Source organism: Eutrema salsugineum, unplaced genomic scaffold (genome assembly GCF_000478725.1).
Source record: "Eutrema salsugineum unplaced genomic scaffold, Eutsalg1_0 scaffold_3, whole genome shotgun sequence".
NCBI classification, from domain to species: Eukaryota; Viridiplantae; Streptophyta; class Magnoliopsida; order Brassicales; family Brassicaceae; genus Eutrema; species Eutrema salsugineum.
In genome coordinates, this window is record NW_006256756.1 from 7,284,653 (window position 1) to 7,302,928 (window position 18,276).

Here is an 18,276-nt window from a genome sequence, read left to right on the forward strand (position 1 = left end):
TGTAAAGGCTGTGGTTGACCAATGTGGTTTAGATCCATTGACTGCTCAGCACTTGTCTGCTTGTAGATGGAATGAATGTCAAGACTTAAGTAATAGATTATTTTGCATGCATTTCTTTTTATGTTCTTACTTTTATGGATGTTGTTGGTCGAGAGAATTGACAAATTTTAACGTTTTCAAATCTTCTTTTGTTCTTCTATATGTCTAGATATAAACAAGAGCAAGAGTTCTCTTGTATTTTTCTGTTTGACTGGGAAGAAGAGTCTGACCTCCTTGTTAGGGTGGAAGATAATGGTATCTCTCTTAGCTTTAGAGTCCGCAATTTTAAAATAATGGAAAATAATGGTATCTCTAAACCATATTTTGATTTTTAATTTATGTCATTTTCCATATTATTGCTTTAGAGTCCGCAATTTTAAAACCTATTGTAGTATATTACTATCTAAATTTGCAAAGATTTTAGAATTAAGTGGCTCAATACCAACACTTGACCAAAAAATTAGTTAAATACAATGAATAAATAAAAATTAAATATGTAGGAAAGAAAAAAATAAAAAAACAACCAATAATATCCTTCTTCTATTCAATATTTATATAAATGTCATTTGTCTAAGATTTTTGTTTTTAGACAAAATATGTCGATAACACTGTTCATCACCAGCTTCCGATGACACTATTCATCATCCATTTTTTATCGATGGATACTGTTCACCATAAAAAATCATAAACAATTCGTAATTATGGTGGTTAACTATTAGCTTAACATGATAACTACTATATCGTAATAAATTTATTTGATTGAGGTGATAACAATTATATATACATGTGATATAAAATAATATGATAACAAGTTCACAAACTTTTTTTGAAAAAAGTTCGTAGTTAATCTACATTTAAATAATATGTTAACTTTAAATGGATAACTATTTTGTTAACGTGTTAATACTAATATCTAGTATTTGTAATATGTTAACACTAATATCTGGTACTTATAACGTGTTAACAATAATATATGAGACTTGTTAACGTGATAACAATAAGATCTGATGTTTGTTAACGTGTTAACAATAATAGTTGTTACTTGTTAATGTGCTAAATAATAATATATGATACTTGGTAACTTGGTAACAATAAAACTAATACTTGTTAACATGATAATAAAAATTAATACTTGTTAATAACAAAAACCAGTACTTTACATCGATACAGTGACTATTGCGTCATTGTCGCCACCACCGTCACTGGCACTGCTACTATCATTAACACCAGTACCAACGTTGACCAGCGTAAATAACACAATGGTAGTGTCTATTGATCATGTTTAAGCCTTTGTGTATTCACACAAGGCCAGAATAATGTTAAGGGCCAAGACTATGTTGAGAGGCCCAAGAAGAGTCTTTGTAAAACTCGGTGAAGAGAAAAGGTGTCCGTACAGTGGTCCCCTCCTTAGTCACGGGTGCAGATCAGGGTCAATATGACCATTGGGGCTGTCACAATCATCTTCGGGATCTGAGAAGCCAGCAACCTTATTCTCACACATGATTCTGGAGAGCTTAACCACTTATTTGTCTCTTTCTCTTGTAACCTAGACCTAGGATCTCTTTTGTCTCTCTATAAATGTATTGTCGCTGCTATTGAATAATATACACATTCTTGGAAACTATTCTCTCATCTCTTTCTCTATGAACTTCATTTCTCTCTCAATAATTCTCTTAATTCCGCTTAAGTAAATTCCAACATGGTATCAGAGCTCATGTCCTGAGCATTTTATCATGAATCTCTTCTCCTTTAATCTCTAAAATTCTCTAAAAACCTCGCTAAATCTTCTCATTCTCAAGTCTCGATTATTCTTTCCGTTCTCAAGCTTCATTTTGTTTCTTTATATTCCTCTTATTCTCTTCTGTTCTTAAACAACAAAGATGAGTTCAAGTTCAAGCACTCTTGCTACTGAAAACTCTAAAGTGAATGTTATTCCAGTTATTCTCAAAGGAGGAAACTATCTTTTGTGGGTAAGAACTACAAAAACAGCTTTGTGTGGTCGCGGTCTCTGGAGCCATGTTTTGGAGGACAAAACACCAGAAGAAGATGAAGACACCAAAGGCGATACAAAGAGTGAAGAAGCCAAGGCCGAAGAAGCTAGGTGGTTTCAAGAAGACCAAACCGTTCTTGGTCTCATTCAAAACTCTCTTGAACCGCGATTCTTGAAGCTTACTCCTACTGTGAGACAGTGAAGTCTCTTTGGGAAACTCTCAAGAACGTGTTTGGAAATGATACAAATCTGAGCAGGGTCTTTGAAGTAAAGAAGGCTATTAATGACCTGAGCCAAGAAGATATGGATTTCAAGACTCATTTTGGAAAGTTCAGATCCTTGTGGGCTGAACTAGAGATGTTAAGGCCGAGTACCTTAGATCCCAAGATTCTCAATGAGAGACGCAAGCAGGACAAGGTGTTTGGTCTTCTTCTCACACTGAATCCAGTCTTCAATGATCTCATCAAGCACATCTTAAGAGATGACAAGCTCCCAAGCCTTGAAGACGTGTGCGCCAGAATCCAAACGGAGCAGAGTTCTATTGGTCTTTTCAAGAAAGGAGAGCTCATCTCAGCTAACAAAGGGGCTTTCAAATCGGAAAAGAGGAAGTCTTGGGTCTGCGACCGTTGCAAGAAGAAGGGCCACTCAAAGGAAAAATGCTGGATCCTCCATCCCCACCTCAAGCCTAACAAGTTCAAGGACGCCAGGGCAAACTTCTCTCATGAACCTGCAGCTGGAAACAATTCAGGAGGAGAAGTGGCTATGAACGCATTGGTGGAGTATGTGAGGAAGAGCGACCTGGAGGCTCTCATCAAGGCTTTTGCCTCTAAACAATCCAGTATCACCTATTACTCACATAAACCTAGTAGTGCTCTAGTTGTTGATTCAGGAGCCTCTCATCACATGATTAATAATCCTAAACTCTTGAACAATATAGAAACCGCTCTAGGTAAAGTTGTGATAGCTAATGGTGATGGAATTCCAATAGAGGGAATCGGTAAACTGAATCTGTTTAACAAGACTAGTGAAGCATTTTATGTACCCAAATTCACTTCCAACCTAGTATCGGTTAAAAGAGCAACTAGAGACTTAAATTGTTATGCGGTTTTTGGTCCTAATAATGTTCATTTTCAGGATATTGAGAGTAGGAAGTTACTTGGGAAAGGTGGAACCAAGGATGATCTTTATGTTCTTGAAGAAGTTTCATCAAATAAATTAGATGCTGTTGTTTCATTTAAGTCTTGTTATTCAACTAGTGCTCTATGGCATGCTAGATTAGGCCATCCACATTCTCGTGCCCTTGAATTAATGTTGCCTGATATTTCTTTTGATCACTCTAGCTGTGAATTGTTTATTCTTGGCAAACATTGCAGAATAGTATTTCCTAAATCATCTACTATTTATGAAAATTGCTTTGATCTTCTGCACTCTGATGTTTGGACCTCACCATGTATGTCTAGGGATAGTAACAAATATTTTGTGACCTTCATAGATGAAAAATCAAAATATACATGGATTATTCTTCTTCCTTCAAAAGATCGAGTATTTGAGGCATTTACAAACTTTCAAAATTATGTAACTAACCAATTTAATGCCAAGATCAAAGTGTTTAGATCAGATAATGGTGGGGAGTACACAAGCCAAAAATTCAAGGAGCACTTATCAAAACATGGAATCCTACATCAAACTAGCTGTCCATATACTCCACAACAAAATGGTGTGGCTGAGAGGAAGAATAGGCACTTGATGGAGGTGGCTAGGTCGATGATGTTTCATACAAATGTGCCAAAAAATTTTTGGGGAGATGCGGTTCTTGCAGCCTATTATCTCATTACCTGGATACCTACTAGAGTCTTACAAGACATGTCTCCCTTTGAGGTATTGAACAAAACCAAACCTTCACTTGATTATTTGAGAGTTTTTGGGTGTGTTTGTTTTGTATTGATCCCAGGTGAACAGAGAAGCAAACTTGACGCTAAAAGCATCAAGTGTATGTTCCTTGGATACTCCACAACTCAAAAGGGTTACAAATGCTATGATCCCATCAACAGTCGCACTTATGTCTCTAGAGAAGTCAAATTCCTTGAGGAGCAAGGATATTATGTCAAGAAGGATTGGGAAAGCTTGAAAGACCTGTCCAGTTCACCATCTGATCTTGCCACAAGCCTACGGTTTCTCCTTGATCACCTCGGAAATCAAGATCCTCCAAGACAAGGAGCAGCACCGGTTCAAGTCACGGCACCTATAGATGCAGAACAAGAGGAGGAGGAGCATCAGGAGATGGGTCCAAGTCAAGATCCAGCACCGGCTTCAGCAGGAGGTGAATCACCAGGTTCACAAGATCAAGGAAATATGGAGGCAGAGGAAGGAGCTTCTCAAGATGAACCTGAGGTCATCGAGGAGGTGGTGCAGCCGCTTAGAAGGAGTTCAAGACTTATTAAAGACCCCTCAAATTGGGTTAATACCAGAGTCTACTACAGTAGTCAAGCTGTTTCCCACCCTATTCAGGCCGTGTGTTCTCTTGCCTTCTTGCCATCCCATCATCAGGCCTTTCTTGGGAAAATAGATCAGCATGAGATCCCTACATGTTATGAGGAAGCTAAGGATCAGAAAGTGTGGGTTGCAGCGATCGATGATGAAATTCAAGCTATGAAGCGTAATCATACTTGGGATGAGACAGATTTTACCACCAGGGAAGAGACCGGTCAACTCTAAATGGGTTTTCATGATTAAGTACAAGAGTAATGGGGACATTGAGAGGTATAAAGCTCGGCTAGTTGCTTGCGGATTCAAGCAAACTCCAGGGGAGGATTACAAAGAAACATTTTCTCCGGTTACTAAACTTCACACCGTGAGAGTGGTGCTCTCCTTAGCCACTAATCTTTCATGGGATCTTTGGCAAATGGATGTAAAGAATGCATTTCTACAAGGAAATCTTCAAGAGGAAGTTTATATGACACCACCACCAGGCTTAGAAGACACGCTTACACCAGGAAAAGTCTTGAAGCTGCACAAGGCTATCTATGGGCTAACAATCCCCAAGAGCTTGGTATAACAAGTTAAGTACCACTCTTATTGCTCATGGGTTCAAGAAGTCTCATTCGGATCATACCTTGTTTACCTTGAAGACTAATTGCGGCCTAGTTGTGGTTCTAGTATATGTTGATGATCTTATAATCTCTGGTGATGATAAAGAAGGGATTAAAGATACAAAGGCATTCCTCCACTCCACATTTGACATCAAGGATCTCAGAGAGCTCAAATACTTCTTGGGGATAGAAATTTATAGATCTCTGGAGGGTCTTTTCTTATCTCAAAGAAAGAATACGGTCGATCTGCTTAAGGAAACAGGCATGCTTGGAGCTAAACCGGCTAAAACTCCTCGTGAGGATGGCTACAAGGTCAGTCGAAAGGGGGAGAAGACAGATGAAGCCTTCAAGGATGTATCAAGATATAGAAGACTTGTGGGTAAACTTATTTATCTCACTCTAACAAGACCGGATCTGTGTTTTGCGGTTAATCAAGTGAGCCAACATATGCAAGCTCCAACCGTTTACCATTGGAGCATGGTGGAAAGAATTCTCAGATATCTAAAAGGAAGCCCAGGTCAAGGCATTTGGATGGGAAAGAATGATAATACAGAGATTGTGGGGTATTGTGATTCAGATTGGACTGGAGATCGAGTAGACAGGAAATCTACAACTGGCTATTGTACATTCATTGGTGGGAATTGTTACTTGGAAGACAAAGAAGCAGAAAGTGGTCTCATGCTCAAGTGCTGAAGCTGAATACAGAGCAATGCGGAAGCTTACAAGTGAGCTAACTTGGCTCAAAGCTCTTCTAAAAGACTTTGGCATTGAGCAATCAAGTCTCATAACCATGCATTGTGATAACCAAACCGCAATACACATTGCATCAAACTCGGTATTCCATGAGAGGACCAAGTCCATAGAGATCGATTGCCATAAAGTCAGAAAAAAGATTGAAGAAGGGGTAATCCTTCCATGCTACACAAAGAGTGAAGACCAGCTGGCTGATATCTTTACCAAATCCGCGAGTCTAAAAGTTTGCAAGCACATCTTTGACAAGATTGGACTGGTGGATCTTACACACCCGTGATCTTGCTTCTTGATCCATGGACATCACACTCTTTTTCCCTTAACAGAGTTTTATCCCATGAGGTTTTATCTGTTAAGGTTTTTAATGAGGTGATGCTCATGGGTTTTCAAGCTTAGCTCTCTAAGAACTTTATGCGACTTTGAGTGCTAAGCTTGAGAGGGAGTATTGATCATGTTTAAGTCTTTGTGTATTCACACAAGGCCAGAATAATGTTAAGGGCCAAGACTATGTTGAGAGGCCCAAGAAGAGTCTTGTAAAACTCGGTGAAGAGAAGAGGTGTCCGTACAGTGGTCCCCTCCTTAGTCACGGGTGCAGATCAGGGTTAATATGACCGTTGGGGCTGTCACAATCATCTTCGGGATCTGAGAAGCCAGCAACCTTATTCTCACACATGATTCTGGAGAGCTTAACCACTTATTTGTCTCTTTCTCTTGTAACCTAGACCTAGGATCTCTCTTGTCTCTTTATAAATGTATTGTCGCTGCTATTGAATAATATACACATTCTTGGAAACTATTATCTCATCTCTTTTTCTATGTTCTTCATTTCTCTCTCAATAATTCTCTTCATTCCGCTTAAGTAAATTTCAACAATGTCATCTTTGCCGCTATTGTTATAGTCGTTGCTACTATCGTTTTCACAGTCACTATCACTAATTTATTACACATCCACCTTCTTACATTCACCATCCTTCATCGTCTTTTTTTTTCTTTTTTTTGTTTTAGAAAGTAGTTGAAAAAGAAAAAAGAGAGATATGTAATTAATTAAAAAGAAAAGGGTTAAATGGAGTTTTGCTTATGAACAATGGATGATAAACAGTATTTAAGAGAGAACTAATTATGCAATTATCCATGGGTATATATTGCTTCTCCTATTTTGTTAATCTTTCCAAAGAAAAATAAGCCACATGTACTCAACCTTATTAGCTATGAATTATGAATTAGCTTATATTATTTGTATTTTATAAAATTTATACATAAATTTTAAAATTCTATATTATTTTAATCAAAACTATTATATTTGTTTGATATTTATACCGATTTAAATATATGATATTTCCATGTACCCTTTGAACATTAAATACATTATTTAATCAAAACTATTATACTTATTTGATATTTCTACCAATTTAAATAATTGATGTTTTGATGTACTCTTTAAACATTAATACATTGTTGTGATCAATTATACTTTTTTTTCTTGAAAATTTTTTTAGAACAAGGATTAATATGATTGGAATGATTGAAAGAAAGTAGACAACTACTCTATCCGTTCAAAATATAAGTTGTTTTAGGTGGTTGCACACATACTATAAAAATTATATTAAAAATATATTAAAATTTATATTATATATTTTACTAATACACTACATAATCTTTATCTCTTATTGATACATTATATACAACACTAAAGTTTTTAAAAGTATGTATTGAAATCACGAATAACTTATGTTTTGAAGAAAATAAAGATTCAAAAATGACCGTATATAATTCCCCATTGGGAACACAATGTTTGTTTAAACATTTGACTTGCTACAAACCTAAAAAGGTTAAAAAAAAAAATAGGGAATTCAAATAAGCCACAATTGTAAATGTAGGTAAGACAAAAAAAAAGTTGAAAATGAACATTGTCTTAGCTACCGTTAATAATATTCTACGTTCCATTGTCTAGAAGCGATCAATGTTCCATTACCATGAGGTGTAACATTACATAATTTATTTATTTATTTTGACAGAAAATTGAATCAAATTCAAAACAAAGAGAAACAAAAGAGGAACGTCGGTTAACTCCTATTACAGCATGCCTTGTTCTTAGTATAATTCTCTTCCCCATGGTATTAGATGTTTCATGAAACAAAGAGAAGGTCGGTTAAACTGGTCAATAGCTAACCACTTATGCAAAAGATGAACAAATTATACCGCTGGACCCACTCTTAGGTCCCAACTGCAGCCCTGGCTCCTCAGTAAATGTTCCATCCTCTGCCTGCAGTGATGTCATTAATTATGAGCCCAAGCTGCTTTAACAATCCCTTTCACAACAGGGTGAGTAGTGTTTGATTCAACAGCAGCTGCTAACCTCAAAACCTGAACTTCTAACCCAGTATCTTTCAGACTGTGTTGACGTCAGAACACCAGGAATCAGATGTTTATCACAAAACAAAGAAATATATGGACAACTTCAAGCAAAAATATTTAAGACAGTACAAGACTTCAGCTAGTATTTTACAAGTATCCTAGAGTCTTTAGGCGCAAAATATGGGTATGTAAGAGATTTCATATCATTTAACCAAAAAAGGGACTTTATAATGAAACAATACAAATATTTTGGACACTATAGCTCCATGTTTGGCTAGTCTTACTCTTTTGTTCCCATCAGATTCCCCTTTAAACCATATCCACATTCCGATTCATTTTTCGGTATATTAACTTAATGATTTAAAAAAAAACTCCAATTCAAGTAAATTGACAGACCCATAAGGTCCCTTTTTATAGGAGCTTAACATAGGTAACCACACAGAACGGAAAGTATCTGAAGAACTCATAGATCGTTGAATATTTTGAAATATCAAAGAGCCATCATAAAAATAGCAAAGAGCCTAACCTTGGATCTTCAGGATAATAACTTCAGTCACAAGAGGGTGTCCCTTTGTCAGTGTTCCGGTTATGTTAAAGGCAACAATCAATGGAAAATTTTTTTTCAAGAATATCACCACCACGAAGAAGTAATCCTCATCTTGCTTCTAATGATGTACCAACCTAAAGAATATATCATGTTCTTCAACATCTTACACTGTCTGATTCATAGCAGACATATCTGTACTCAGTAGAAAACTTACAAGCATTGCCGGTGGCATAGCCAACCCGAGGGCACATGGACCAGCCACAACCTAAATCCAAATAAAAGTCTGCGAGACAGCATGATCAGTTGATCAGAAAAGAAATGTTCTCTCATCTAGGCAATAGTCGATTGATCTTTTCAGCTTCTTAATCAAACTTTGCGTTTCTTTGTTCCCCATGGTCTGCATTTCTTTGTTTCAATACGAATTCCAAAATGGTGTCAGGTGGTTGAACCTGCCACCATTAATTGATGAAAATCTCAGTTAATAAACTAAATGAGAGCCTAAGCTAGGAAAACAAACGAAACGGAAAAAAACTAAGCTAAACTGGAGACTCATGAGGGAATGTTAAAGAGATTCAAACCTTGCAAATGAGTGAGCTTTTCATCTACATATACTGCGGAAAAGCGTGAAACAGTATTTCTATGTTATTTTTGTAGTCCATCTGTTTCAAAGAAATCATTCAATCGTCACAATAAGGGCATATAAGCTCAGAAAACCAAACCTAGTTAAAGCAAAGTAAAATTAAACATCGAAGATTAAAAACGTTTCGACTCTGTGTGCTTCAAATCTGAATAGCTGCCCTAAACCTTAAGACATAATTGGAGATGCGTAAAGATATATCATTCGAATTAGATGGATCGAAATAATCAATTACCATTCTAGACGCTCGCATCCATCATGTATGTTTCCTGCAAGTTCTTCACCGGTGGATCACTCACCGACAGAAAACCGAATAGGTAGAAACTCCAGAAAATTGGTATAGCTCAATAAGCAGCTGCAGGAAATTGGAACACTTTTGCCAGTGAATTTCAGTTAAGGGTAATCTATTACTAAATCTATGCTCCAGCGATTAGATTGTGATAGATCTTAAGTGAAACAATGAGAGAAATCACTTACCCTTGAAACGTTTCGGTTTTGCGTGAAGTTATCGACGACAAATGTGATGTTAGTTTCAGCTCTCTGTGACAACTCCTTTTGCTCCAGTAAAACAGCTGTTGGTCCATGGTGTGGAGCTTTTAAACCATCGTGTGGATTTGGCATACAAACAATCAGATCACAGGATCGATTGATCGATCGACCCAATATCAAAATTAGGAAACGATGCGAACAAAAAACAATAAGAGACAAAATGAAAGATGTAAGATCGCGAAGCACCAGAAGAAGAGACTAAGTGAAGGAAAAACGCCCAAGCGTTGAAATATATTGATATTCCTATGGCCCTAAAATGTATCGGAGAAGAGGTAGAGCCGTAGAGGTGACGATGAGTTGCGTTTGATTGATTTGGAAACATAAGAGAGAAAAAGAATACGAGACGACGGGAGTTTTTGATTTTTTAGAAAAACCAAACGATTCATCTCCAAACATTTTTTCCAGCAAATTAGATTATCGATAAAACAAATTATCAGCTTTCCCCTCTCTCTCTCTGTCTTTTCCGTTGTGGACCAAGTCTCTTATTTTGGTCCTCCGCTTCTGACTGTTTTTTTTTTTTCGCTTCTGACTTTTTTCCTTTCCTTTTATATCTTCACGAAAGATAGAGGGAAAAAAAAAACTGAAAGCTTGAGCCTTTTTTTCGTTTACCACACATGACCCAGAACCCTAGAGAGTGATATGAGAGAATTCATCCTCGATTTTGAATACATCGCCGAAGGATTCTGTTGGTACTTTCTTCTTCTCTTTGACTTCTTTTCTGACCACTTCATCGCAATTTCTCTCTTCTTCTTTTCCCTAATCACAGACTTCTCCTCTTTCCTCTTCTGTCTCAATTTGATTTCTTAAACAACAAAAGATTACTCCTTTTAAGTTCCGTATGGGTTCAATCAAGAACACAGTTCACTTCTGTTGTGTCTCTAGAGACAATCAGATTCTCTACGCTTACAACGGCGGAGACAAAAGCAACGAGTCTCTGGCGGCTTTGTGTTTGGAAAAGACTCCGCCTTTACACAATTGGTACTTCGAATCCATAGGTAAGAAGAGGTTTGGGTTTCTAATCGGAGATGGATTTGTGTATTTCGCCATTGTTGATGAGGTTTTAGGGAAATTCAGCGTTCTTAAGTTTCTAGAGCATCTGAGAGACGAATTTAAGAAAGCTGCGAGGAAAAACTGTAGTGGAAGTTTCACTGCGATGATTGGTTCTATCAATGTTGAAGACCAGCTTGTTCCTGTTGTGTCTAAACTCGTAGATGCTCTCGAGCGTGTTAGCAACAACGATTCGAAGAGTCTAAGTGTTAATCTTGTTGAACAGAGCGAAGCTGTGAGTATTTCCACTAAAGCACCGCTCTTGGGGAGGTCAAACAAGCAAGAGAAAAAGAAAGGGAAAGATCATGTGATCTCAATCAGAGGCTTTGAGCTTGAAGAACACAAGAAATACAATGATAGAGGGAACAGAACCGTGCTCAGTGATGATTTATCTGCAGCAGCAGCAGAAACGTCGTTGCACAAGGAGTGTGTACCGAGTAGAGGACGTTTTGAATGGAAGTGGCGGCGCCTAGTTCAGGTTGTTCTTGCTATTGATGCAGTTATCTGTTTGATTCTCTTTGGTATTTGGTTGGCTATTTGTCATGGCATCAAATGTACACGCTCATGATCTACAAATCTGATTCGGATTGTGTGCACAGTCGAAGTTGAATTGGTTCTTATGCAGCATTGTTGTTAGTATGTGTGAAGACTATGAGGCTCAAGTTTTTATTTAGCTTATGTAGTGCTTTATAGTTAAAAAAAAATATGTACAGATATGTACAGTTGGAACTATGATCTTTGTTATGTGGTCTTTGTGCTTTCACGATATGGTAGTGTCCATCTTTATATGATTAAACTGCCCGAAGCTCAATTATCTTATGATTTGAACAGATTCATCATCATTAGAGTAGTAGAGAGAAATGTGATTCCTGATCTAATCCTGAATCTTGAAATGGTCTAAGTCTAAGTTCTATAACTCCAAAGCTTAATAAAACAAACCACCAAGACTGTTTATACTAGTCATTACGTTTCCTTATTTACCCCAATGAAGTCTTCAATGATGGTTTTGCGCCATTCTTGATGATCATCTATGTTCTAACTCGCTTTAAAGATAAGACTGTGCAATAGGATGATATTTTTCAAGCACACCTTTACATTTCCCTACATTTACCTCAAAAGATATCTGCTACCATCAACCATGGTTAGGTATAAGTGAATGTGGAACTTGAGAGGCATAATCGAAAGCTTGCCTTGAGGATATAACTATTAGAATGTCTCAAATCGATGAAATATAAGATTTGTGGACAATATATAAGAGTGTGGCAATCCTCTACTCTTGAGCTAGCTTTTAGGTGTGAGTTAGGTCCATTACTAAAATGATATCAGCGCCCAAAGTTCAAATTTCTCGATTGTGGGCCACACCCATAGATGTCCAATCCCACAAACTTCACACTTCAGATGTCCAATCCTGAGTGTGAGGAAGTGTATTAGAATGTCTCACATCGATGAAATAGAAGATTTGTGGACAATATATAAGTGTGGCAATCCTCCACTCTTGAACTAGCTTTTGGGTGTGAGTTAAGCTCATTACTAATAATAACTTAATATTCCTTTACACAACGTCATGGTCATGATTAAACCAGTGGTGCTAATGTTAACTGCAGTGCTACAGCCATCGTTTTTTTGTTAACATTAACACAGCTGGTTTAATCATACATAACTGTCACTGAATTTCAAATTTTAGCAACTGGTTTGTGAAGAAGTTATTAATCGAACAGACGGAAAAAATCAAAAAAAATGATATTCTTATTGTCTTTTTTTTTTCATCTGTTTGATTGATAAATTCTTCACAAACCAGTAATTAAATTTGGAATTCAATGAGATTAAATATGAAAGTATCATATGCTTTATTTATATGTATTATGAAATATTGTTTTCAATACAGAAAAAAGTACATCTCAAAATCTAACAAACTAGAAATATATAAATTTCTCCATTAATTAACAAACCATCTGATAACCTTCCTAATAGTGATACAATACTAAATAATTAAAAAAGTAAGACATAAGATCATTCTAATTTGAAAAATAATAATAAGAATATATATATTATATATATATATATATTAAAAAGTTACCTGGAACAATTTGTTTGTGACACCTACATTTTATTGAAAAAAACAGCAACTCTTAACTCTTAAGTCAAATATTGATAAATAGATAAGTTTTATCCCAAAAAGTCAAAAACCTTCTTACTATAAAATAAGATTTACAAATCTTAATATGGAAATTCTAGATTTTGTTATTATGTCTATTTTACTAGAAATATCCTTATATGCCAGTGTTTCTTTTAACATTAATGTTATCCCAAAAAAAACTTCCAACACATTTTTAATATATATATATATATATCATCTTATTTTATGAGACTGAAGCCAAAAAAAAGACATTTCATCTTCAAAAATTCTAACTAATGGAAACCAAGAACTTTTCATCTCTTTTACTACATTTGTTAATGGTGTCTTTTTTCATCTTTTTGCCCATGATATCAGGTAACAAATTTATTTGCTTAGCGTTAAATTGTCTCAGACGCAAGAAAAAATAATATTTATCGATAGAAAATTCTCTTAAACGTTTATATATACTTTGGGGTTGATTCAAAGTCACTATCATTTACATATTAATGTATCATATTTATTGTTAATGTATTTATTAACCATATAGGGCAATATATAAGATTTTGTCAACCGGGATGTACAAACATAATGGAGTGCAATGGAAAATGCCAATCTATGGGATACCAAAATGGGACTTGTGTAACAAACACAGATATTCTGTGTTGCTGCGAAACTATTAAAACACAAGTTGATTCTCTCATATTCAGTCCTAATTAAGACCTCCCTTTAAATGTAATATCATTTAAAGAATAAAAAAATATATTTTAATATGATTGATATCATATATATTATAAGCGAAGTAAAAATTTCGTTTAAAGCTCTCTCATTGAATTTCAGAGTGGCTAATTACCCTTTACCCCTCTTTAAAATTAGATTTAATTAAAAAAAAATGTTTACAACTAAAATCATGATTTTTTAAAAAACAAAAATAACAAAACAAAAAACATTGTTTACAACTAAAATCACGATTATAATATAGGTTGTAATAATATTAAATCAAATCAAAATACATGATTTTATCTCAATCTAATCAAAATTTACGATTTTATCAAATCAAAAATCATGATTTTTTAACTAAAATCACGATTTTTTAAATTAATTTTTATAAAAAATATTAAAAATCGAAAATCATCATATATAATTATGTTACTCCATAAATCTTTAAGTAAATCTTAATACTTAGATATTGTTTTCTTTTTAAAAAAAATATTTATATGAATTATAAAAAACATTAAAAAATGAAAAAAATCATCATATATAGTTATGTTACTCCCTTAATCTTTAAGTAAGTCTTGATAACAACTTAGATATTGTTTTTAAATATATATATATATATATATATATATAAATTATCTGATTTGCATAAATTTTAAAGATTTTTCAACTAATTTTTTTTTCTTCACTTACACGGTTGTAATGTTTGGCGATCATGTAAGCTATATATTTCGTGTGTTTCACATTAATGATCTTGTGACTTCTTAAAAAAATAGTTTTTGTGCTGTTTAATTTTCTATTCGGTTGTTATTTTTGTTTTATATTCGTTTCTGTTAGCTCATGTAGATCTACATTTTTTTATATATGTTAGGTGATACCTTGTGTCTTCTCTTTTATAGCTTCCAGAAATATATTTTGTTCTGATGTATATTAAAATTTGGATTCTATTTATATTTTATAAATTCTTTTTATTAATAATAGCGTTTGATGTTTTTTTTCTGTTTAGGAGGTGGTGTTTTAGCCGGATTTTCTTAATCGTTGATTGTTTAGTTTTACTGCTATACCGAAGGGTAACATTTTATTTTCTTTTTTGTGCTTTAGGTTTAGATTTGTGATTTTTTTATTATCTATCATATTTATGTTTTATATATTAGCCAGTTTTGGTGCTTTTTTCTTTCTCTTTTATTAGTTGGGGCTAAGTCGAGCTTTTTTTTTGTTTATTGATTCTTATCTGTTTTAATTTTTGATTGTTTTTGTTTTTTCTTTCTTAGGTGCTCGTGTTTTATTGTTTCATCTTGCGATGCAACAGATTTCATTTGCTGGTGATGAAGATCTAGATTATGGTCATGAACCGAACCAGTTCTCGGTCAGATAAGAGCATTTTATATGTTTTAAAAAATTATTACAAAAAGATCATGTATTCTGTTTTGTGGTGTAGGTTCTTGGTGACGATTCAGAATGGTCTATAGGACATACGGTGTCGAAATCCCTCATGGCAATAAAACGTGAGTTCACCTGGTTCTTGTGAAGGTTACCAAGCTGATTGAACTTTTGGAAGGTACATGAAACTTTAAAAGAACACGTACAAAAACACAAGTTTAATCATCTGATTATAGATTATTACTTGATCTGATGAATCCTAAATTTATAACAGTTCAAAAGAAGCTTCGGTGAACGAGGTGCATAACATGGTGGTCTGTGTTTTATCCAAGACCCCATTTGTCGCTGCCGAGAACAAAAGAAATCAAGCTAACAAGGAGTTTACTTTTAGCAAAAATGTTAGTCCACTTGGCATATTCTTACTCTTAAAGTTAGTTCTATTGATAATAGTGATGATACATGAACAAAATTACTATTTTTTATTCGAACATCACTTTATTTGAATGAGTTTTGTGTGTGTTTTGTCTCTTATGTCCAGTGTTGGGATATTTTTTGATATTGATTTCTGATTCCTTTATTTTACTTATGGGTAAAGACAGGAGAAAAAAGGTAACTATTTGTACCTTGATCTTTTGCACGTTTTTCCGACTGAAAACTTTTTCGTGTGGAGTGCTTTCATCTCATGTATTTCCAGTTGAGTTTGAACTGTTAATTATAAAATGTTGTTTTTGGATCAGAGTAAAGCTTCTCTTGCTTAAGTTTCACAAAAGATGTAAAATTTATGTTTAAGTAGCTAAAACTCTAAGTTTTCTTAAGTTTGTATGTTGGAAGGATTCAATTCCATCTAATTTTGTATTTTCTTTATTTTTTTAAAATTATTTAATAGGGTAACAAATTAATATTCTAGCACAACAGTGTGAAAGAAATCGATGATAAATTATATACAAAAATCTGCAAATCTTGGGATCGTGAAAATGTCACAACCATTTTGTGGAGACTCCATTTTACTTAAAGTCTTATTTTGATATTTGTTTTAATTTTTGATATTTTGTTATTAGCATAATTAAGAAATTTTGAGAATTTCTTTTTGGTATATATGTTTAAGCTCTTTTTTAAAGTTGATTACCCGGAAACAGTTTTGATTGTTCGAAAGGAGCAAGCTACAAAAGTTAATGCAGCTTTCTTATCTAACAATAAATATAACACACTTTTAAGGAGAGTTTTAAGTTTGAAATGTGTATTTATCTTTTTTCTCAGCCTCAAAAGATATAGAGACATAAAAAGTATGAAGAGTACGTAATATGAAAAAAAATCAGAAGGAGAAGAAGAATAAACCATAAAAACAAAAAAGAAGAAGACGAAGAAGACGAATATGTTAAATAATAAATAAAGGATGTGAATGATAAATTTGAATAAGAAATATGGGAGGAAGAAAAAAAAATGAAGAGAAAAAAAATAGGAAACGAAAAACTAGAATTTCTCTTAATTAAATTAGTTTGTGGATTATTCAGTTATAAAGTATTTTTTTAAGTAATTAATTTTGGATTGTATTTACTTTTTTAGTTAACTTTATTTTTATTTTTTATGTCTTAAATAGTTGTTTTAATTATTTTCAATTTATAGCATAAATTTTTATTTTTTTTGTTTTAAAACCTTTTGGCCCGCGCAAGTCGCGGGCTAAACACCTAGTGTATATAAACGGTGAAGCTATACCTTGTTATGCAACAGCCAAAAAATATTAAACGGTGAAGCTATATATTAAAATGCTTAACTTACAACTAAGAAATAAATGGTAAAGTATCTTCGATATATAGCTTCACCGGTGAAGATATATAGAAATAAACAGAGATTTTAATATATTTTAATATGATTGATATGTATATAAACGGTGAAGATATATATTTCTATTCTACATTTTATTGCATATCTAGCCAAGACCAGTGCAACCAAAAAATATATATCTTCACCGTTTATATACATATCAACCAAGAAATAAACATATCAATCACCGTTTATTTCTTGGTTGTAAGTTAAGCATTTTAATATATAGCTTCACCGGTGAAATATCTTCGATCACCTAAAGAAATTGCATAGCTAGCCAAGACCAGTGCAAGCTTTTGCAATGTGCCAAAGGTGCATTTGCACTGGATGTAAAAATTAAGGTATTTTTGTAATATTATGCTTTTATATCTACAAAATTAGCTTACTGTACAGGGTCCATAAAATTTATGAGCCGGCCCTGGCCAAGACCAAAGAAGATGAAGGGGCATAGTAGTAGTTACATAGTCGTGAGTAAATATGATGCAATATTAAACTAATGGATAAGAAAAAGAGTAAAGAGTAAACACATATGAAGGTAAGAGAATGAGAAAGTAACTGTAAGCCAAAAAAAAAAGGAGAAGTAACTTTTCATACGAAAGGTAAAAAAATAATGTTTAAAAAGAGGCAAAAGCTATACCTTTTTTTGGGTAAAATGTTAAGATCAAGAGTTATATACCTTGAGTTGGGTAACTGAGATATTCTACCAAATGGATAAACGAAACAAAGATAACAACGACTGAAAAAAAGAGATTTGACAAAATCTGAAGAGACTCGATCAAAACGAGAGATGAATATGCATGTTTTGAGTTTGCAATCTGGAGATATAAATATCTAGGTTTTGTTTTTAATTTTTAATTTCATTCTTACCTGCATTTCTAATTTTATTTATTTATGAAATAATAGAACAAACATGGGAGTAATTCAGTCAATACACTATGAAATTTTGCCAAAGCAATAGAAGTCAAGATTATCGAGAGGAACCCAACTAATTCCATTCAGAAGAGGATTTTCCAAGAGATTATGATAACTTTGTAAACATCAAATCAAAGGTTACCTCTTTTTTCCTTATTGATCATGTTTTTTTATATCTCCTACCAATGTTTACAAGTCACAAACGCAAGAAAAATAATATATACTTTAAAATTTACCAAAACATCTTCAAGGACAAAGCTTTTATGCAATTTAAACAAGTATGCAATAACAACCTAACCCAACTCAACCAAACTCAATTCAAAACGAAAA

At 33.9% G+C, this 18,276-nt stretch overlaps 1 protein-coding gene and 1 long non-coding RNA gene across 2 annotated transcripts; one reads left to right on the top strand and one right to left on the bottom strand.

The window, feature by feature from the left end:
• Positions 1-8,018: 8,018 nt before the first annotated feature.
• LOC112085219 lies at positions 8,019-10,217 on the bottom strand. Its single transcript, XR_002898776.1, has 6 exons — positions 9,885-10,217; positions 9,643-9,762; positions 9,349-9,429; positions 8,985-9,219; positions 8,750-8,904; positions 8,019-8,260 (listed from the first exon to the last, which is right to left on the bottom strand). It is a non-coding gene; the product is annotated as an uncharacterized LOC112085219 (long non-coding RNA).
• Positions 10,218-10,548: 331 nt separating this feature from the next.
• LOC18015129 (phytolongin Phyl1.1) lies at positions 10,549-11,799 on the top strand. Its single transcript, XM_006397028.2, has one exon. It carries the CDS (start codon positions 10,795-10,797, stop codon positions 11,569-11,571), a length of 777 nt encoding a protein of 258 aa, XP_006397091.1. The 5' UTR covers positions 10,549-10,794; the 3' UTR covers positions 11,572-11,799.
• Positions 11,800-18,276: the final 6,477 nt, after the last annotated feature.

What these genes read in the sequence shown, in the direction of transcription:
- LOC18015129 (XM_006397028.2), top strand. Translation starts at nt 10,795, where the DNA reads ATGGGTTCAATCAAGAACACAGTTCACTTCTGTTGTGTCTCTAGAGAC.